A 24,082-nucleotide genomic window follows, 5' to 3' on the forward strand; every position below is an offset into this window, starting at 1 on the left:
GTCACAAGTACATTTAGATGAAAGATGACAAAAAAATTATTTTAACTTAAAAAAATGGTTCACTGTTGAACGTTTCACCGTAGAGGTCCACCCATAGCGGATTTTGCAGATTACGATAACTAAGGTGGTGGGAAAAGCCTGAAAACCGATTAACCGACTGATACTATATGAGATGTTGCAAAATAATCAACAGTAGATTGTCATTTATCAATAGTAGATCATCAGCAATCACTTGTCAATAGTCATACAAGTCTTTATTATAACATTTTGCGCTTATAATCAGGAATTAGTCCATAAACAGAAATGGTGGCAGAGTCTTGGCTCCATTACGAAACTCTAGATTTAAATATTCACCAAATAAGCTTTTTGCTGCCTATACATTCAACAGATTAAGGGTTTGGCCACTGAGGAACACAAAGGAATAAATAACATAAATAAACATGATTTTTGCAGATAATCGTTCGTTCCAAAAGGCAACTATGGGCACTGATTAATTGGTAAACCCGATATATCGGTCCATCACAAGTGCACAGTATAAACAGGAACATTAAGGGAACTTTTGATTTTATCTTGTCTTTTAAATGAAATATTCATTCTGACAGTCTGACCTGATCTTGGGGCTGCAGTGTTTGAAGAACTGCAGGAATTTGGGAATCATGATGTTGAGGGGTCGATTCAAAGCATCGCTGTCCAACAGCTCAGATGAGTCCTCACAGATCTTCTGCAAAGCTCCAAATGAACCCTGTGTGTGAAATAAACAATGAACGAGAGCAACTGAGATACAGTTAGGCCACTTATCTGTATGTGTTGCTTAATTTGTAATTTGTATAAGGCAGAGTGTTCAAGACAAACGCAAGAGTGAGTGCAGCAGGATCAGGTGGGTTTAAAAAGTAGGTAGGAGTGAAACGAGTACAGACCTCACAGGTGTTATAGTCCTCAGAGTTGAGCATGTTGCACAGCTGAGGCAGTAACTCCGGCCATGTCTGCAGCTCGCCTTTGGAGGAAATCGTTGTGATAAGGATGCCTGAATATAAAAAGGAAAAGGAAAAATTAAAATCACATTTCAGCATGCAGAACTATATGATTAGCACTCACTCTAATCTTCATATTCAGACAGGACATTTGCATTGCAAATATAACAACAATTGCTCTTTAAACAACCAATTACAGGCATTTCCAGACCAATCAAACCAACTCACCGATAGTAGCACGGATGAGTGGGGACGGGTCTCCAATGTTGTTTAAACATTCCTGCTTGATGAAGTGTGCTACAGTAGGTGGGAAGTTCTGATAGTGGACCTTCACATTATTCTTCAGTATCAAACCACTGAGAGATCTAGTTGGCTCATCTGCACCAAGTAAGGGAAGTAAACAGTCATACATAGAGATGGGAATAGTTTCCAGTAGTTCTTTTTGTACTTTCGGGGAATAATTATTTGAAAATGTAGTTCTTATTGGATTAAATGTCCTCTGCATTCTGTTGCCAAATGATGATCCTTCAAGATTTCTACAGAGCAGCTATAAAGAATCAGAAATTCATTTAATATATATATTTAATATATATATATAATTCTTTGTATTACAAAACTCATTTATTTTCAATTATAGTCATATGAACAACCAGTCAGTAACTGCACTGCTTGATCAAGTCTCACAGGTCTAAAGTCACATGACATAACAGTGTCAGTTCCAAAGACAGTTTAGACTGTTCTGTTGTCTCATGTTGTATTTCAAGCTTGTGAAGATAAGTTCTATTTTAGAATTTAGAATTGGACATTCATAACTTGCACATCAGTGTAAGATTAATACTATACCGGACTAGTCCAGAAGCGCTGAATGTTTCACACCTTAGATTCAAAAGAACTGGCTCATCTAAATAGTTATTTGGGGAATCAGACCATACCGGAAGTGCTGTCTGTTTTACGCTGTAGATTCAACAGCTCATAAGAGTCATTTGTTTGTGTGGTTTACACTGTAGACCCATTAGAGGGCAGCGCTGTTGCAGAAATGCGTTGCTGGAAACCTTGTCAGAGTATTTCAGTACGGTGTTCCAGCCACATCGGCGGAAAATTCACAAACAGTTAACGGATCCGAAAGTCATGAAGATCATCCGATTCCGGTATTTTGTAAAGAATGGCACCGGTTCTAGATTCCCAACCCTCATTTATAAAGAATATGTAACCGTATGAAATGAAAAAACAGATGAAGAGAAGCCAGAGTGACACAACCTACATTCATGTGTACCCACCTTCAGTTTTCAGCCTTGTCAGGACGAAGATGAGATAGTTGTTGAAATCAGGAAACTGGTTCAGCTGCTCTAGTTTCTGAAAGTATAGTTAAGAGATAATTAAACTAGGGCTGGGGCGGTATGGATTTTTTCTAACCGCGGTTGAAAAGCAAGATATTACCGCGGTATAGCGGTAAACCGCATTAAATACATTACATTGGATCAGAGAAGTCCCTCCCCGACAGACTTTGAGCACACATCAGAAGTCAGCTTTTGATAGACAGACTTTAAATATTGTCACCTACATCCGAAGAAAAAAACGAGCACAATTTTAAATAGTCTAATTTTCATCAAGCAGTAATTTGGCATGAACTAATCACTGTATAGATTTCCTTATTTAAGATTATTCTCAGATACATTCGCATTGAAGATGGGTCAGACATGATTTTGACCACTTTATTAAGTTTTGTTTTGTAGAAAGCCTTTCTTTAACTTAAAATTTCGTTTTGTATAAATTGTATCTTAATTTTAAATCACTGTTTCATTAACTAATTGCCTGGAATTAATAAATAAGAAGCAAATATAGCAGACATATAATCAGCAGCAGGACGTGGAAGCGCTGATGCGATCTCTTGCGCGTGAGCTCTCTCATAAATGAACCGAAACTCGCGGCTAGGCCTACTGCCTCACAGACATGAGAAATAAATAGAAATCTTAAAATGCATTTTAAACAAAATTCAAAACAAAATGATACAATTTTAGGCTACAGTAGCCTAGTAGTCAGGTTTGCCGATGTATGCTACTATTTATTTATTTATTTTTATCCCTGTGCGCCAATCGGAAACGGACTTCACTGCTGATATTCTGGGGATACAACATAGCCAATAGGCTATAGCCTACTAGGGACTTTAGCCTTTAAAATATCTTTGCTGCATTGGATCAGTCTCCTTCCTAGAACAGCCAAGAGCTTTCTAGCCTCGCGGCAGCAGCGTCTTGCATCGCTCAGACCTTAAAACAGTCAGCGGCGCGGATGCGGTTTTGAAAATTTATCAAAAAATGTTGGTGCGGACAGATGAGTTTTGTGATGCGGTTGCGGATTAAATAATAATAGCCCATCCGCGCATCTCTAATACAAATGGAATGTTATTATGTGTCATGGAACATTGCGCTCCCCAACTCGCGAAAGGTCGGATTTGCTCCATATTTTGATAAGTTTTGTTTAGAAAACCTTGAATCCATGTAGGCTAATATCATTAGACATAATCCATATCATTAGAATCAATGAATCCATGTGATTAGACACAACGAATCCATGTCATTACACACAACGTGCACACGTGCAGGCCAATGTTTTTTTTGTTTTTGTTTTTTGCGGTGACGACGGTGACAAGCTCAGACCCGCGGTTGGAGTCACGTGACCGCGGTATTGCGGTAATGCGGTAACCGTCCCAGCCCTAAATTAAACTAATATACCCAGGCTACACATTAAGATATAATTGTAATAATAGTAACTAGTGATAGACCAATATCTCGGCCAGGCCGATTAATCCACCGATATGTAGCCATTTTGCGATTAACTTGTTAACTCTCCCTTGTGTCAGTTCCAAAATCTACCAATAGATTTGTCAATAGATAGTCACTTTGTTTTCAAGGTTTTTTTCTTTACGTCAATACACATTTGAGAAAATATAGCATAAACCAAGCGCTTGTTTCACTTTAGAAATTGAGTACATCTGATTTGCTGATGTTAAATTGTATTAATGTTCATCAACATTTATATCAGCCATCCTGCTCTCTACACATCGGTATCGGCCATTGAAAAACACATTTCGGTTGACCACTAATAGTAACTGACTACACACAAATAACTGCAGTACAAATTGTCCATTTGGCACCAATAAAATAAAACCTATGCCAAAGATATATTCCTGGCATCTCTGAATTCCTCCCTTTTGTCCCCACAGACTGTTCCTCTAATCAAGACTACTCCTTCACATGCTGTATGTTGCTCACATTCTCTAAATGTTTAGATAAGAGAACATTTCTGGATATTTAATCTATACAAGTATTAGATATGAGTATATCTTAAACTCTGGAAGTATTTAACAACAACTATGCCACAAGAACTATGAGGAATAGGCCTTTATCACAGTCCGTGTGTCGTCACATCTGGCACCGAATAGTATTGTAACCAAACATCCGCCCATCGATCCGTTTATTTAAAAATAAAGCACTAAACTGTTAAGCAGAAGGTTGCTGGTTTGACACCCACAGCCACCACCATTGTGTCCTTGAGCAAGGCACTTAACTCCAGGTTGCTCCGGGGGGATTGTCCCTGTAATAAGGGCTCTGTAAGTCGCTTTAGATAAAAAAAAAAGCGTCTGCCAAATGCATAAATGTAAATGTAAGACAGAAGAGACCACGTTTAAGTGTTTTAATGTAATCGTTTTCACTATTGCAGCATGCTCATCTCCCATTTGTAAATGTAATACAGTTGTAGACACTGGGACAGTTTCATCTCTATGTTTTACTTGCATTGAATTCTGTCACGGCTCACGAGTGGACGATTCAATCATTGTACTCAAACCACGAGGATATAACTCCATGTATACTATGTTTAAAGCAGTTATTTTCTGTGTTCGGACTCTGGGATGGAAATGTTTCTTTATTTTGTGAATTTATAAATGGATCTTATATATCATACATGGGGATTATAAAAAGTTCTTGGGTTATCATCGCAAATACTCTATATAGTCTTTACTCGGAATATTATTTTTTTTGTGACATACTGTCTTGTTCTAATGCTCTTTAATCTGTAAATGGTCTGCACTTATATAGCGCCTTTTTAACCTTAGCGGTATTCAAAGCGCTTTACACTGAGTCTCATTCACCAATTCACCCACACACATACACCAATGACGGCAGAGCTGCCATGCAAGGTGTTAGCCTGCCATTGGGAGCAACTTGGGGTTCAGTGTCTTGCCCAAGATAACTTCGGCATGTGGGCCGGGAATCGAACCACCAACCCCTGCAATTAGTGGCCGATTTTCTCATCAAAATGGTGTTTAAATACATTCATTCATTCATTCATTCATTCATTAAAACTTTCATCAATTATCAATATGATAGCATTATTTTTTATAAAATGCAGTGCTTTTATTCAGAACCTCACAGTAAAATCTAAAATAAAGTGGAATCATTTTTGCTACATCACTGCATAACAGCATCACAGATGTAAGATATTGCTTAAATATAATACAATTACTGTTGATTTAGTAGTAGTAGTAGTAGTAGCAGCATAACAGTGAATATTACAATTGTCACACTTTTTTATTTATATTGAGCTTTTATTTTGTACTGTTTCTGTGTTATGACCAAGGAGCTCTGACATTATGACAAGCTTCCCACTCTGGAAAAGCCGGTCGCTATGTGGCTCAATGTGATTATTAAACCACAAATGGCTGCTATTTAAATAAATAATTATGCACTCTATATGTGACTCATGCTACAAAGTGAATTTGCACTCTGTTCACTGTCATCTGCAACAAACAGAGCAATCGATGCACAAGACGTTTTTCCTTGTATGAGACAAGGTGGAGCTTTTAAAAGGTACGTGCAGCTGGTGTTGCCACCAAACTGTCTCCACACATTCACAAGTGCTCACATTTTACTCTCTTTATTAGTGGTGTAACAGTTTGTGTCATGGTTTTAGGGTCACGGTTTCGCTACAGTACGGCATTTGCTTTGTTCAGAAAAAAAGTATTGCTGCCAAATCCAAAGAATAATCTATTTGGTAAACACTTAAACAGGTTTGTCCTTAATAAAAATCCTGGTTTTACAACGGTAACCATAATTTTACCATGGTATTTGTAGTAAAATAATAGTAAATCACAAAATCAACATGGTTACTATATAGTAAAACCATGGTTACTATATGGAAACTACAGTATTAGTTTTAAAACCATGGTTAATTGGAGAATTTAGAGAATAGGAGCAGCATATACTGCCATCCAGTACCATCTTTTCCAGGGACGTCCCTAAATAAGCAGAGTGTGGGTGCTAGATTGGCCTGCCTGCAGTCCTAACCATCTCCAATTGAGAATGTGTGGTGTATTATCAAGCACACAATATGGCAATGAAGACCTCGTACAACTGTACAGCTGAAGACCCGCATAATGGATGAATGGGGTCTTCAAACTTGTGAAAATTAATGCTAATACCGTTTTCTCCACTATACAACTCAATCACTGGTGAGTGACATCTGAACATTTACTAGCCATTTGCTAATTATAGATATTGTTAGTCACATAGCTTGAGACTTGGTTGCACGAGCGAGTGATTTACTTGCACTATAGAGGATTGCCACATGAAGTGAAAAATCAATCTTGGGATTTAAGAATTGAGAGATTGTTCAAATTAAGTTTGCAATGCATCAGAAAATCCATATATTTACCAGAACTCGGCAGCATCAAGACATTTACCCACTTATCCCATGTAGTATTGTAGGGAGTAAACTTGCTAGAAATAACTTTAATTTAAAGTGAATTTTTCACCCTCATTCATCAAAAATCTATTTGTATGTATTTGTCAGATCAATGTATTGATGCATTTTTACACCCCTAACACATACTAAACAGGTAGAGGTTTTACCAATTAATCGGTACCAATAGTTGCTTTTTGGAACAATAAATTACCAGCAAAAATTGTTCCCGATAATTTTTTTCCATCATTTTGTCATTTCAAAATAAGAGTTTTGAGTGTCTTTTGGGCTTGTTTATACTTAAAGGTATAGTTCCCCCAAAAATTTTAATTCTCTCATTACTTTAATATCTCAGCAGGTCCCTATGATGCATGTGGATGGTAACATGATTTCTATGCTCCAAAAGAGAGAGCTTTTAACTGTAGTGCTTTATAAGACATTAACTGAACCACTGGAGTTGTATGGATGATGTTAATGCTGATTGTCTGTGTTTTTTGGAGCATCAAAATTGTATTACCATCCACATGTATTATAAAGACCTACAGAGCTGAGATATTTTCTTCAAGTGTGTTTTGCTGAAGAAAGGAAGTCATATACATCTGGGATGGCATGAGGGTGAGTAAATGAGAGAATGTTTACTTTTTGGAGAACTATCCCTTTAAAAGTTTCGCATTGTGAAACAAATCTTAATTTATTTCTGGTCATTATTGGAATTTTGGTTGTACAAAAACTGTATCTGGTATTGAATTCATTTTGGACTCTGTCTTTGCCTGCCATAGTAAAGAATGAATAAGTAAATGTTTTGACATTATACGAATAGATTTTAAAAACTATTGGCCGATAAATCGGTTATCGGCCTTTCCCACCCCCCTAGTAATCGGGCATGCCAATGCCAACACTGACAGCTCGCTCCACATTCGGATTCTTCCGAATGCTTTGAACGTTTCTCTTGATGTCTTGTTTGACTGTGGTTTTGACCGTGTAAACCTTTTATTCCTTCACGTCTCTGAACTGTTGGACTATTTCAATATACTTGTGCTGGCTAGAGGAAAAATTAATAGGTAAGTTATGTCAAGTGATATACATTTTGCACACTTAGTACAACTTGCTGTATAATCACACTAGGCCAGGGGCAAGTGCCACCCGCTGTATTTCTTTTTGTGTTAGTATAGATACGATGTCATGGACGTTGAAGATTTGTTTCTACATTTTCTTTTTTGCTTTAGGTAGGCTTACTGAATAAAAAGATTAGGAAGATTGGACGTTTTTGTTTTTATTAATTTCTTTGATTTGACATTGTCCAGTTCCTTTTCCTCCCCATCTGCAGTATTATATGTAAATATTAGTAAAATACCTTTTTTTTTTTTAATTGTTTCATATTGTAAACGGTACACGGTTGGTATTGTAAATAAATCTGTGTATATACTTTACTACACTGTTTCCGTCTGCCTCATTAACCCTCTCCCAGTGTATAAACGGTGTGTTTTGTGCTTTGGGTGGGACAATGTCGCTATCCCTACTCCCTAGACAACGATAAACGGGAGGGTCGTAACAGTAGAAAACAATACATTGTATTCTAAAGACGTTTTTTGTATTGTCTTATCAATGATTAACTCTTCTGCCACAAGAATGTAATGCATTTTAATTATATAATTATATATATATATATATATATATATATATATATATATATATATTTAAGATAACTATGTATAATGATTTCATCATTATATATTGATGTATTGTTATATGAGGGGCTTTCAGCAAATATTTGTATATGCTAATAATTATATATATATATATATATATATATATATATATATATATATAAAAATCAAAAAGGCACACCAAGTGATCTCATGTGTTTAAATTGAAATCCAAACATGCCGATGCACAGTAGAATATATGGATAATGATTAATTATTTTTGAATATGACATGGAAAGGGTTTTGTTTGAACTGAAAAAATTACATCTGACATTATCAGTTAATCAATATTGGCCAATCAGACTAGTAGTGATAATCTAAAAAAATAAAAATACAGATGACAAATAAGGTCACTGATATATTATCCTTAAAAACTCCCAGTAAAGACTATTCTGTATGGGACTGGTCATGTTGAAGATACCTGCTGTACAGCTCTCTGTGTTGCTGTGTTCGGAGACTGTGAGTCTCTCAGGAGCTGAAGCACCTGCTGGAGGCTTTGTTCATCTGGCTGCCACTCCATCCTGCACATATCAACATAGAAACATTTATATCTTCACATCAGTTTCTCGTCTTCAAACTAGTTCCTCTTGTTGTACAACTATTGCAACATTTGTGACAGCAAAACAACTTCTCTGCACTTTTGATATTTGGGAACTTCTGTAAAACAATTTAGTCCATTACTACTACTAGAAAAGTGTTAGCTGACATTCCAGATGTGCCTTGTTCTTAAGTCGGACTTCATTTATGATCATATATATTTTTTGGTATCTAATTTATTGATTGCACTTGTTCTTATAAAAAGGTCAAAACAAAAAATAGTTTTGGAATGTTTTGCATATTTGTGAAAGTTTCAAGAGAATGCCACATGCATGATGCAATGGCATCAGAGATGAACACAAATCAAGACACAACTGGGCCTATACTTTTCAGTTCTTTGCGTCCCCAAAAACGTAATTGATTCCTCCAATTGCAGCATTTATATATGCAAAACTTCGTGATAGGAGCTGCGGTATGCATACACTGTAGGCAATTCAATCCACCACTGCTATGTTCCACAAAATGTCAAGTCGAAGGGATTATACAATGTTTGATCCCTATTGATCAGTTACACAGATGTTGTCGGACTCATGCCACATCAAAGCATTGAGAAGCACGCAATGCACATGGTCATGCATATGGTGGTGCTAAGGCCTTGTCTTCCGTCCTACACAACCGCCTAGTTCACACCCCACATTGAGCTGACAAAGGAAATCTGTTGGCTTTATCGATTTGAGGTCAGTGTTTTTGATGAAAGGTCAAAACATAAAAGACAGAGACTATAGGAATATATTCGAGCTGTGTAGCTCCCACGCCGCTCTAGGCCAAATCACGACTATGCCCATCTTACATGTAACTACACATTTGTAGAAACTTCGTATAGCTATCCTAGCTTAATACGGAAGGATATCAACATCGAGTCACCTTTAGATTAAAATAAAAATAACTTTGATAAAGCGGAATCACGCAGGCACGACCCACAATTAGGTGCAATAAACACTTAACCGTCATTACAACAACAATTATCATTGTAATAGCCCCTTTATAAACTTTAAACTCTCAAAGCAACAAGTAACAGCTATCTAGCCGAAGCTAAACAGCAGTATGCGCGAGCAAGCAGCGGCTTTGTACATTTTGGGACATGATCTAGAATAAATATCAGTTCTAACACAAACTACGCAATATTTATGAACCCACGCTATAGTTTATATACTGAAGTCTGATATTACGAAAGTGCTCGGCGTGTTTACTTACACATGCCGCGAAAAGAGGCCTGTAGGTCAGTTCATGCAGCGTGGAGCTCGCGCTAGTCTCGCGCAATGGCACATTCAAACACTTCCGCAGCACGAGCTGTAGAAGGAGGAAGTGACGGATGTCTCTTGATTCTCTCAAAATAGAATTATTATTATTATTAATAGTATTACAAACAAGAGCACCATGTAACAATTTAAATAATTTTCTTACGTCGAAATAAAAAAGTAATAAAGCTAACCATCTCAAATGACATTAGATATAAAACGATGATGATACATAGTAAACAAGCTTTTCAGATTTGTACTTTTCGTCTGCATATATGTTTTGACCTCAGTCTTAAATTGTTCAAATGAAAACAATTGTTCCAGTCCATTGAACTTTATGTATATTATATGAGCAATTATTAAAATGTAAATACTACATTTGTATCATTATTATACATTGAAATGTGCTTTAACAAATGATTTGCCTCTTCATGGGAACAAAAGAGTTCAAAAACAGGATGAGGAAATTATTCATTAGAATTATGTAGTTGTCTCAGTAAAATAGTATTTGATGAATGAATAATGCTTGTTATCAGTGATATATTTTATAGAAAGACCTTTATATTGTTAGAATATATATATATATATATATATATATATATATATATATATATATATATATATATATATATATATATATATATATATATTAAATCAGTGTCTGTTTTTAGACTGGCTTCATAGAGTGCATCATTTCCTCTGATGATTCCTGAGTCGTGAGTTTATGAGATACAGTTGTTACTTTTGTGATAGGGTTATGAAACCGTATATGACTTAAATACTCCAGAACTCCAGGATGCCTGATTTCATTTTTAGTTTGGGCACTTTTCTTGTTTTAAGATATTATATTGCTCACTAAAGCAGGTTTAGTAACTTGACCTAATGCATGCAAAGCCAAGTATAACTCCATAAATGAGCACAATTTGGATTGCATACCTATAAATAGTAAATCTAGAGAAACTGATAATTTTGCAGTGGCCTCTTAATTTATTTCCAGAGCTGTGTGTGTGTATTTATATATATATAAATCATATAAGGGAATTTTACATGTCAAGATATATTTTGTGGAAAAACCAGTATCTCTGAATGGCCTTTCCAGAAATTGCCAGATCTCATTCTAAATATCTTTATGTTCTGGAGTAAAGTTTTTTATTGGGATACCTGATGTACCTATTTTGGTATAGACCTGCTTCAGTGGTTCCCAACCCTGGAGGCCCCTCAACACTACACATTTTGGATATCTCCCTAATCAAACACACCTGATTCAACTCATCAGCTCATTAGTGGAGACTCCAAGACCTGATTTGGGTGTGTCAGTAAAGGGAGATATACAAAATGTGTAGCCTCCAGAACAGGGTTGGGAACCACTGGCCTACTTATACTTGAATAGTATGTAAATATCATAGCAATGTTCCCTTACGTTGTGTTCTGGTCATATTGACCCTTTTTTTAACTACTTTTTTATTTTTTTATTTAATCCAACTGGAATACAATTTCTTGCCATTGTTCACAGATGGTATCTGATTTTTTTATTGGTTATATTTCACTTTGTTATACTTGTTGTGTTCCTGATCAAAGAAATGATGTATTAAACTACAAGTATTCAGGAGCACCCCAATCCTTTAGATGAGCACACATGTGGATGTGTGTTTGCGCACACAAAGTTCTCAGACATGTGCACACACACACACAACACAAACACACACTCTCACACGATGTGTGTTGAGCACACTTTTGTGCATGGTCTTTCCATATACACTCTTTGAGCAATATTTCAAGATCTACTTTTTGTTGTGTTGGGCTCGTTTGAATCGGGATTGTCTGCTGTAAGTTATATGTCATTGTCCATGCCCGGTCCGAAATTAACACTCGCCAGGAACCAAATGTGGGTACATTTTCTATTTGCCCAGTGAATTTCACAGCGTCACATGCCACTTTGGCAGGCGCTTTTTACCGTTCCATCAGTTTGTTGCAGCTTGTAAAATAATTTTACACGTTCCAGTTTTGTCCTCAAGGGGGCTTTGCAGGGCTACGGTCACAGGTGGATACATAGAATGGCTCTTGTTAGCTAGTAGTAAAAAAAAATGTAATGATCGTGATCGGAGATCACTAAAATGCTTAGTGAAGTCACATCGTACAGTAGAACTCACGGCTAAGTTTAATATTTAAAGATCATTTGCACAGGCACAATGCGATGAGAACTTTCAGGATTGGGACTAAACAGCTGTGTGGCCACTTGTTAGTGAGGCAAATAATAAAAAAAAAGATTTAATTTGCTTGGGAGCATAAAGATTGGACTGTGGAGCAATGGAAAAAGGTCATGTGGTCTGATGAGTCAAGATTTACCCTATTCCAAGTGATGGGCGCATCAGGGTAAGAAGGGAAGCACAAGAAGCGATGCACCCATCATGCATAGTGCCCACTGTACAAGCCTCTGGAGGCAGTGTTATGATCTGGGGTTGCTTCAATTGGTCAGGTCTAGTCTCAGCAACGTTATGTGGCAATAAAATGAAGTCAGCTGACTACCTGAATGTACTGAATGACCAGGTTATCCCATCAATGGATTTTTTCTTCCCTGACGGCACGGGCATATTCCAGGACGACAATACCAAGATTAATAGGGCTCAAATAGTGAAAGAGTGATTCAGGGAGCATGAGGAATCATTTTCACACATGAATTGGCCACCACAGAATCCTGACCTTAACCCCATTGAAAGTCTTTGGGATGTGCTGGAGAAGACTTTAAGGAGTGGTTCGACTCTCCCATCATCAATTCAAGATTTCGGCCAAAAATGTATTTACGCTGGACGGAAATAAATGTGACATTGCATAAGGTTGTCGAAACAATGCCATGACAAATCTGTGCCGCAATCAAAGCTAAAGGCAGTCCAACGAAATATTAGAGAATGCTACTTTTTTTTTTTGGCCAGACAGTATATTTCTGTGTGTCGGTGGGAATTTGATACACTAATTCTCACTGCAGTTTGGCCTCTGAGTTAAACAAATTTGCTCATTGCATTTTACTAACTGAGACCTTTTCAATGATGTAAAACACATGGCTGACACATAAACACATGGGTATGTTTTTACCAACTCAGAATATAAATGTTGTGATAACAAATTTGCAAATGATGAGGATGAAATGGTTCTAATTTGTCAGTACATTAAAAAGCATTATATAATAATGGGAAGGATCAGCTACACATGCATTGTAAAGTCCGAATTCTAAGCTTTAAAAATCGGCAATTCATTGAATCCTTCTATCAGTAAAATATGTTAAAAAAAAGAAGTACAACACCATATTTACTGTACTAAAAAAGACATAAAGATTTAATGCAATAGACTGTGAAAATATATGCAGTATGAGAGATTTATTAACATTTTATTTATCTTAGTGGGATGGTCATTTTTGACCGGGAATGCAAAAGGTGTTAGCAAAAATGAACACAGCACAAGGTTTACGTCTGTGCAAAATATTTCAATGTGTTCATATTAAAATACTATCATAGTAAGTTTTGTGTGTGTGTGTGTGTGTGTGTGTGTGTGTGTGTGTGTGTGTGTGTGTGTGTGTGTGTGTGTGTGTGTGTGTGTGTGTGTGTGCATGTGTGCATGTGCTTGGTCTGGATTTACCCATGACGGCCATGTTTATAATACAGTGGAGTTAATGAGGAGGATGAAAGCTCTGCTGAGGGGTATTCCAGAAAGTAATGTTAATACCATGACATAAACCCTGAACTCTCGGTTGATTAACCCAAAACTTGCTTACTTTGTGGGTTCCCGAGCATCTGCGCGGGTTCTGCATTGGTTTAGGACTGAGAGTTTGCATGACAGAAAGTGTACTGAATCATTGTGTGAATGTTTTAATTAATCAAACTATAAAGTTTTATCGTACACGTAAAAGCTTCATTCAACATTAATATTGGACCTCTCTTGCCTACATTAATTTTTAATAGGTCGACTGTTGTGTTATTTGTTTGCACTGAACTTCATTTTAAGTAGCCTATTAACATTCATATTCTATTAACATTATGATAATAGGCTATAGGTTTAATATATATTTTGTTTTAAGATTAATATTACTGGTAATTGCCATGTTCTGTGCATGCTAAATATATATTTGAACTGAATGTATTTGCTTTATTTTTAATACCATTTGATGGACCCAGTTGTGGTTTCTAAAATCTTAAAATCAAATCACTTTTAATTTCCCACATTTGATGTGCTGATGGTGTCATTGTTTTTATAGACCCTTTTTCAATTGTAGGACCATTTTCCATAGATTTAATGCATTGTAATGTTTTTCAGTCGGGCACACGTGATTATTCATGTGCATTATAAGCTAAAGATCTGCTGTAACAGAGGTGGGCAATGATAGGAGTTACATGTCCTTTGTTTTCCTTTTTATTGGTTGTGGCATTAAAACTTGCTTATTGTCTTGTCCCATAAAAGGCCATGGCTGGGCATTCTCAAGTACATGAAGGTCCATCTGCCTCCAGCAACTTGGTACTGAATGAAATTATGTTGTTTTAATTGAAGATTGTGTCATCATATTTTATGATGTTCATGATCTCAGCATTAGGGAAAAGTAACTCATCTCTTGTTGATAGGAAGCTGTAAACGGTCCCTATTGGAAGGCAGAACAAAAATGTAATTTAGACATTGACCAGGCAGAGGAGGCTGAGCATCAGAATGATACAACTTTTAATTGAAATGGGGATATGAGCACAAAGCGATCATCTGTGCAACTGCTTATAACGCGTTAGGGTAACCGGTGGACTTTCTGGTACCCCCCTAGGGAGTTGGTGCCCTACTCTGGAGCAGGTTATGTTCAGAGACTAAGTTGCTATGGCTACTACTAACATACCCTGAAAGTTCTATCAGTTTTTGGAACAGAAAGCTGAGGTTATCCGCTTACTCTGAGTAAACGTACCCCGGGTAATTCTCTTAACCTGCTCTCTGGAATACCCCTCTGTTGTACTGCTGTGTAAATCTTCTGTGTACATATATTGTGTAATTGTTTATATTATTGTGTATACAACTATTATTAATAATGCACTTAATGTTTTTAAACAATGTATATTATATCGAGTTAATGTTTGTAATGATGTGAATCAGTGATGAATACATGAAACAATGCTTTGTTGTGGTTTATTTTATACACAATAATTAACACAATCAATGCTAAAATAAATCTATCTTTATAAAAATAGATTAAAATAATTTATAATAGCCAAGCATGATTTAAAATGTCCCAAAGAGAATCTTGAGTGATTCAATGGCAGAATGGAAATCTGACCTTTTAAACGAGTTACCATGGCAAACACCACAAATTTGCTTACATTTGAGTAGTGACCTAGAAAACGATTAATTCTTCATTTTACACCATAGGCTATCTTTTCTTTGTTTTAATGTTTTGTACGTATATCATTTTAATTATTTTATTTAATTTAATTAATTCATTCATTTTTTAAATAATTTTGTTTAAATAATATATATATATATATATATATATATATATATATATATATATATATATATATATATATATATATATATATATATAATAGTTACAATATTTTCAGTGCGGTCACAGACATTTGGACCCCTCTGTATATAATATATAGAAAAATGAAGGTTGGATAAAATCAACCTGAATCGTAATTCTGTTTATTGATTTAATTATTTTCAATAATCCACACTTTTGCTTGTTTTGGTGTGCGTAATTACTACTGATTGGTCAATTTATGTAAATGTGCTTTACATTCGATTAATTTAATACTTAAAATAATAAACATTTAACCCCTTTTATTTGCTTTCGCTCTCTCTACTTTATTATAAACACGACCTCTCGCCTTTCAGCGTTGCGTTCAGAGCGTTGAAAGGAAGTGGGCGTGGCTTCAGCGGCGGCGTGCGGAGTGCGGAGTGACGTGTCGCCCATAAACACGCGTACACACAGCGAGAACGGCGTCATTCACAGAAGCAACTATCTATAATTTATTACTCTCCGGTGGACAGCTTCTGATATGGACGAGTGGCAGTGGTTATAATCGCTTCTGGTACTGAAGGTAAGCGTGTTGACTTGTTTTTCGATTACTAATCCATTGTAATGTCTGTCAGTATTGGAAGTTGTTCAAGCTGCGTCCCATATGGGAAGAGCAGTAGATGTATCTCTATTATAACAGACATAACGGACCAAATTTCTCCGCGCGCTTTGCGTCTGTGTTACTTGCTATACGTTTTATGATGCTTCATATGCACAGAGTGGCACAAGTGGCATTGTGCATTTAAATACAATATTGGTAGAGGTCAATCAGCCCAATCAGATGGACCGCATCTGATACAGGCCCGAACAAGTTCAATATATGAAGACATGGTGTGCTTGATGTAGGCTGCAAGTTGATTTTGAATATTGTAATATTTATTTAGACATTGCAATGTTGGGACATGCAAATACTTTATTGCTTAAGACTTATACATGTTTACTTTGACATTGGGATTAATATGCCACTGTGCTATTATATGGTTTTATGACCATTTAAAGGCACTTAGATGTTTAGTAGCATGTTTAATAATGCATATTTGTTTACTGTGCATGTGATGAATAACTTTTTATTGGATATCCCTCCTCATACAATTCTAGAGGAATGTGTTCAAGGTTATCATAATAATTTAGAACCAGTTGTAATGGGATCAAATACAGTAAGAATTGAATAAGTTGCTGGTAATTCTCATTAGCTACATACATTTGCAACATTTAAAAAAGTATTAAATATGAAATCAAATGACCTCAGAATCAAACTTTAGACATTGCACGCAATGATCTCACGGATCAGGAATATTTTGCACTATATAGTGACAAAGAGGTGTTAAGGAAAGTACTGGGGTTGCTTTTGTTACTGTTTAGTGTTTCGGGAGACAATAAAATCAAAAGTGCCTTTAGCCCAAATGTACCCTACTTGTTTCATTCTGTAGATGTTAAAGTGGATTCCAGGGCAAGTTGTTGTTGTTTTGCTGTATGGCACATGCATATCTGCCAGTGCAAGAGTTCCAGAGATGTTGACAGATTAAAGGAGAAAGATCACATGCATCTACTAGTGACTAGTCTTCTCAGTACACAGTTGTGATAGTACAATATCACCTTTTCCTGATTTGCAGTGCAAGATAGTCTAGTGCCATGATGTGGCATGTTTATTCACTCTAATTGTGTTTGCACTTAAATTATAGATTGCACGTGTTTCTCTCATCCACCTGTATATTCTCAATGTAGTAAAAGTGAAGGAAACTCTACTCTCGAGTTTTAGAGTACCCTTACCGGACAAGCTTCCAAATTGCCCAAAACGCCTGATATAGTATATGGTCTTTTTGTTAGTTGTTTTTTTTTTTATCAAGGTTTGACATTCCCTAAGTGCTTAAGACTTTTCTCAGGTGTTAAGTTGCAGTGTTCAGGATGCTGCTTTGAAACCGTAACCTGTCAAGCTACAGGCTACTCATAATCTAAAGCAGGCTAATTCAACTACAGTCCAACTTTACTTTTGAAAAATTATTTGGCTACCAGTGTTGGATGTAATCTGATGACAAAGTAATTAGTTACTGTAATCTAATTACTTTACACACAAAAGTAGTGTAACTACTATTTATTTACTACTTTAATTACATTTTGTAATCCGATTAGTTACTGACATTTAATATGACAATTAAAGTAATTCATTTTAAGTATATAACTTGAGTTAAAACTATTTAAATATTTATTTTTTATATATGTAATACAGTTTAAATGTGAATTCATATGTACGTCTGTTTGCGTTTCTGAGACAGCCGAAGGGTGTGCGACATTGAACAAGGAGAAAATGAACATTATATTGAATTTGAGCGGGTAAAATCTTTACGTGTGCACCATTTACCTGGGGCTCAATGACACCAGGATGCACTGTGGGAAGACGACAATCCGGCAGAGGGAGTTTGATCCTCTGGGTAATGTTCTGCTGGGAAACCCTGGGTCCGGCCATTCATGTGGATGTCAGTTTGACATGTGCCACCTACCTAAGCATCATTGCAGAACAGGTACACCCCTTTATGGGAATGGTGTTCCCTGATGGCAGCGCCCTCTTTCAGCAGGATAATGCAGCCTGCCACACTGCACACACTGTTCGGGAATGGTTTGAAGGACATTATGAAGAGTTCAAGGTGTTGCCCTGGCCTCCAAATTCCCCAGATCTAAATCCGATTGAGCATCTGTGGAATGTACTGGACCAATAAGTCAAATCCAGAGTGGATCCACCTCGCTACTTACATTTACATTTATGCATTTGGCAGATGCTTTTATCCAAAGCGACTTACAGTGCAATTATGACAGGGACAATCCTCCCATAACAACCTGGAGTTAAGTGCCTTGCTCAAGGACACAATGGTGGTGGCCGTGGGGTTAGCACCTCTGACCTTCTGATTAACAGCCCTGTGCTTTAACCACTACGCCACCACCACTCCACTTACTTACAAGACTTGAAGTATCAACTGCTTATTTAGATACCACAGGACACCTTCAGGGGTCTTATAGAGTCCATGCCTCGGCGGGTTGGTTCTGGACCAAAAGCATATTAAGCAGGTGGTCATAATGATTTGGCTTATCTGTGTATGTAAAAGGAAACTGACCTCTAATCAACACAAATGAGATACTGCCACCCTGTAAATTTGTGCCATTTCAGTAGAGGAAGGGCTGGGTATAGTTAATCAAGAGAGGAAAAACTGAAATCAGGCAGAAGATTGAAAGATTGGAAAGCAATGATTGATTGCACAGAATGTTGCATAATTTGTTTTCGTTTAGCTGCTGACAAATTCTGTAAGATTTTTATGATGTATATTCATAATGGAATGCTAGGCTGTTGTGGGCAGTTGCTAAGGTGTTCTGGGTGTTTTTAGCACATTGATGTGTGGTTGCTAGGGTGTTCTAGGTGGATGCTATCATGCTATCATGCTAGGGTGTCACTGGTATTTTGGGTGGTTATTGGTATCTAGAGTCTTCTTACTAGTTGCCTGTTGGTTACCTATTGGACCAAAAAATTATATATGATATTCTGGTCCCTATATGACTTGGGTCCCTCCTTCACTGTAAATCTATGGATATAGATTTGTTCACTCTTTCATCCACTAAGCCACAATTGTGAGACTGATTGCTTTGAAAAGTACTGTAATAGCATACCTCTCCTCAAAAAGCTGCATGGCTTTATTGATGTCTATAGAACATGGTACGGACAGAGCCATATAGAGAGAGAGTTGCGACAACGGAAGTTCTAAATGCTTGATCGTCACGTGATTCACGTAGACTTCAGATAGTTCCAGGAAGTGCTTTGGCGGGCATTTCAAACTGTTAGAGTAGAGTGACAGAACTGCGATTTCTGGTAATTAGTAGTTAATAAATGCATTTATTTTATATATTTATGTAACACATATGTATGTAGCATGAGTATGTTGTTACAGCGATGTTGTTTTTTTTTTAAAGATCAAATCAGCTAATATTTGAGGATTAGTGTTCGCGTACCGTTATTTGTCTCAACTTATTTCAGGCTAGGGTTTCTGTTGCCTTTTTATGTTACCTCATGTTCATTGTTTTCACTAATCTCATGGTAACTAATGTCGTATTTATGACTTTTCAGATAGTACAGAGACAGGCCGGTGACAGGTGATTTCCAGCTCGCACCGCACAATGGGTCAATGAACTATTAACTATTAGCAGCAGTTACGTAAATGTACAATTTAGTGAAATGAAGCTTATTGTTTACAATTCTACAATTCTATATATAGTAATATAATTATTTATGTATTATAAATATTATATATCTAATGTATAATTCTTACAATACTTATTCATATAAACAATATATTCAGCTTTAAAACAACTTAAGCATACTCGTGATATAAACTGCCGTTCAAAAGTAATGAGGCTGAAAATTCAGCTTGGCATCACAGGAGTAAATTACATTTTAAAATACATTAAAATAGAAAACAGTTATTTTAAATTGTAATAATATATTACTGATATTACTTTTTTTTTAAAAACGATGGATGAAACTGAATCAAGCTGAACAGATTTTACAATTAATAGGGTGTTCGATTACTAACTTTATCCAGCTCCGATCCTTGCCTAATCTGTTAGTTATCCGATAACATCCCTTATCTCCTAATTTAATGAGTAATACTCAACTATAAGGTTTTAATTTACAAGTTATTTTTATTTAGATGTACTGATAATATACAGAATAAGATAATATTATTCTTTAAACGTCTCACCTTTTAAAAGTGCATCGCAAACGGTTTGTTCTGCTTCATCTCTACGGCGCGGCATGTGTTTGCTGCTACTTCCGGGAACTATTGAGAGGCTCCAAGAGCCGCCATTGCTGTAAAAAAATGTTCCATTGGAGTCAATGGAGTTGTCGCAACTCTCTCTCTATATGGCTCTGGGTACGGCATAAGCTACTCAGCTCAAGCTATATACTTGGGCAGGGGCATTCTGGGGGGAAGTAACTGTGTGTGATTTAGAACAAACCAGTGATGCGCTGATCTGTGTGAACGTGCATGGCAGCGCACTCAGATCAGTTCACATGCATTGTGAAATCAAAATAATGCAGGTTCAGCATTCGCACAATTACAAACATTAGTAATGGTTACAAGTTATTAAACAAATCTACAAAAGCGGCACTGAATAACAGAAAAGGACATTACAGCATTTCAGGAAATGCAGAACATTGTAAACTGTCAAATACACATTGCCATTCCTGTGTCGAAATAAAAGCTCATTGTGAAGTTGAAGTAAATACGACAGCACTTTCGGTGTCAAAATAAAAGCCCCAAGGTGAAGATGAAGTAAACAGGACACAAATGTATTACTTTTATATAATGCAAATCTAATAAGCAGAATAATGATTCAGCATTGTATTATAATAATCAACTTGATGTGGCCCAGTAATAATTAGTATTATCCTATAGTCCAACTGGGCTTTAAAAAATAAGTCACCTTGCTCATTCACAAAATTGTATTCGTAAAAACATTTGGAGGTAAATAGCGCTTTTTATTAAGCTACTACAAATGTATAATTGTGTATGAAATATAAATATAAAGTGCATATCAATGAAAATGATTGAATTTCATTCTCCCATGTGTTTATTTAATGAAAAACGAATTATTAAATTTTTATTGAATGCCTTTAAAATATTGAATCTACTTGACTACGATGGCTGTTTGGATGAAATTATGGTTCCTCTGATTAAAAAAACAAACACTTGAGCCATTTTAGAGCAAATACATAGTTATCGAGATATATATAGAATATCGTCAATAGGCTGAAAAATGTAGAAATAAAATTTGGCATATCGCCTTAAGCATGTCATAGTGTAGGACACCGCTTTCACTTCTTGACATGTCATCTACACTTTTACCTTATTAAATGACATGTTGGTTTTTGTACATTAACAAGATTCAAACCGAAATGGCAGCGGCTGATTAAACAAGGAACCAGAAAGTGTTGTTTTCTTTGAACATTTGGCACATTTAAGCTTCCGTCTGTCACAAGGATAACATGCACACATGCTCTGGGTTTCTTCAGTGCACTGGCACACTATGACATGCTTAAGGCGATATGTCTTCAATTCTATCTCCTATATTGTGTGCCTATGTGTGTTTGTTGAAGGTGTGACTTTGTATGATTTAGACACAAATAACCATGCAGTTAGTCAGGAAGGTGAACATGGATTTTTACAGACGTTTACCTTTATTAAGGTGAAGACCCTAAAGATTGAATTGTAAGAGTTATTTTGACTTTTTGTTAGTTTAGGGCTACAGTAGTTCAGTAATAACTCTGTTAGTATTTTACAAATTCAGTTTCTGTGTTGTTTATTTCGAATGAAATGGCTGCGATATTTGCGAGGGCAACTCACACTTAGAAAAAAAAAAGTTTTAATCTGTAATTACTCATTTATATTAATAATTCTAATAATGTGTTCTTTACATGTATTTATAAATTAAAGTTTATAAAATAATTTAAAATGTAAATGAACTGAATTTTATTTAGGTGACACATTTACCATAAATGACAACTTCCCCTGACTACTACTTCACAGGGTTTGAACCTCTCTCTCTCTTTCAGAGGATGGGAGCAGTGAGTGGTGACTGGAGATGTCATTCGGTCGACTCCTGCGGTGTGCATCGTCCAAAGCCTCTGACCTTTTGACCTTTAACGTGGGCACAGGGGGATCACGGGCGGTTCAGGATGGAGAGATCATCTTCTCTAAGAACAATGTGTGCGTGCACCCAGCTGAGCCTTTGCCCGGACTGCCTGAACATCACCCAGGTAACACACACACACACACACACACACACATGCACAGTTGAACCGTTAAGCAATCATAATTTTATACTCTTCTGTCTTTCTGATTGTCTCCTCCTCCAGGTTACCTGTGTGTGCACCTGGAGAAAGACGAGACTCTTGGCTCCACCCTCATTCTCACCTGGGTGCCCAACTCCCGCATCCAGCGTCAGGACGAGGAAGCGCTCCGCTACATCACACCCGAAAGCTCTCCAGTCCGCCGTAACGCCCGCCGCCGAGCACACCGGGCTCACTCTCGCCCGCCGCCCGCCCCTGAGGAAGAGGAGGATGACGATGGGACGGAGGCAGTGCTGCAGAATCAGCAGCTTTCAGAAGAAGGCGATGAAGGCTCCTGCGAGCTCTCCGCAGACGAGGTGAGCCGGGACAGCACCCTCGGTTCCGACTCGGACACCTTCTCCTCGCCCTTCTGCCTGTCGCCCGTCAGCGAGGCTCTGGGCGAGAGCAGCATCTCTGTCTTCCTGGATAATGAGAGCAGGTGAGAACAAGCTGAGAATGTAGAAATACAGAAACTTTGAACACACTGATGCAAGAAATTTCACATTTATCCATGATTAACACATTTAAAATGCTTCTTCACTGCATGTATCACCTCTTGTGTTCAATGGAAGAAGGAAAGTCATGTGGACTATCAGTACACAAACACTTACTTTCTGCTGTTCCTCAATGCTATCTTATAGCATAAAACAACTTGTACAGATATGCATGACTTGTAAGGTGATACATTTTAACACTTGCGTTAAATAACCAACTACATTTACAAATTGTTAGAGTGTGAGCAAATTGCGCATTTGCTCAACTGATAGACTTCACTGCGATGTGTGAGCCAAAAGTGTCACCGAAGCCCCACAAAATGACACAGTTGCTTCAGCAATTGCATTTTTCATGTCACGTTTTCTTTTGACACTATAGGTTAGGTTTAGGGTTGAGGGTAGGGATGTTGGTTTTTAACTCGATCGAGAATTAATCTTAAAGCTCAACTGTTTGGGAGAAAATGTAACTCTCTTTTAGCGCCACCCAGAGGACATTTCACCTCGGCACTGCTGTGAAACCTGTATGGAGCCACTTGATATGAGATCAGGCTCCTCAGGCTTGCAAACACTCCATTAATGCTAATAGCTATTAGTCTGACATACTGTACTGTATCTCTTGTCTTAAATGTTGTGTATTTCAGTGTATTTGTTTACTTCTCCTCTTCCCAGACCTTGTAACCTTTTGAAATTGAAGTTGTTTGAAGCAATTACTTACACCTGTGTTTGAAAAGGTTTTGATGTCAAAATTAATCTATCATGTGCATGCTGTGATGTTTCAGTTGTTACCTCAGATCTGTAGATCAAAGCTTATTCATAGATCAACACAGCATGGCTGATTACATCATTCAGAACATCCTTTAGCATAGCATTAGGTCTAATTTTGTATTACTCTCTGAACATACACTGATCGGCCACAACATTAAAACC

At 36.9% G+C, this 24,082-nt stretch overlaps 2 protein-coding genes across 2 annotated transcripts in view; one reads left to right on the forward strand and one right to left on the reverse strand.

The window, feature by feature from the left end:
- The window catches only part of tnpo2a (transportin 2a), a 28,334-nt gene extending 18,050 nt beyond the window's left edge, over positions 1-10,284 (reverse strand). The window contains exons 1-6 of the mRNA XM_052138915.1: positions 10,205-10,284; positions 8,835-8,934; positions 2,249-2,324; positions 1,200-1,349; positions 918-1,024; positions 609-742 (exon numbers count right to left, since the gene is read on the reverse strand). Of these exons, the coding sequence (XP_051994875.1) occupies positions 609-742; positions 918-1,024; positions 1,200-1,349; positions 2,249-2,324; positions 8,835-8,933 (566 nt within the window). The 5' untranslated portion in view covers position 8,934; positions 10,205-10,284. The remainder of the gene's footprint in view (positions 1-608; positions 743-917; positions 1,025-1,199; positions 1,350-2,248; positions 2,325-8,834; positions 8,935-10,204) is intronic.
- Positions 10,285-16,197: 5,913 nt separating this feature from the next.
- Positions 16,198-24,082, forward strand: part of LOC127652650 (TBC1 domain family member 16-like) — a 34,127-nt gene continuing 26,242 nt past the window's right edge. Inside the window, exons 1-3 of the mRNA XM_052138916.1 lie at positions 16,198-16,313; positions 22,386-22,589; positions 22,689-23,100. Of these exons, the coding sequence (XP_051994876.1) occupies positions 22,415-22,589; positions 22,689-23,100 (587 nt within the window). The 5' untranslated portion in view covers positions 16,198-16,313; positions 22,386-22,414. The remainder of the gene's footprint in view (positions 16,314-22,385; positions 22,590-22,688; positions 23,101-24,082) is intronic.

The sequence above is a fragment of the Xyrauchen texanus genome, chromosome 12, assembly GCF_025860055.1.
Source record: "Xyrauchen texanus isolate HMW12.3.18 chromosome 12, RBS_HiC_50CHRs, whole genome shotgun sequence".
Lineage (NCBI taxonomy): Eukaryota > Metazoa > Chordata > Actinopteri > Cypriniformes > Catostomidae > Xyrauchen > Xyrauchen texanus.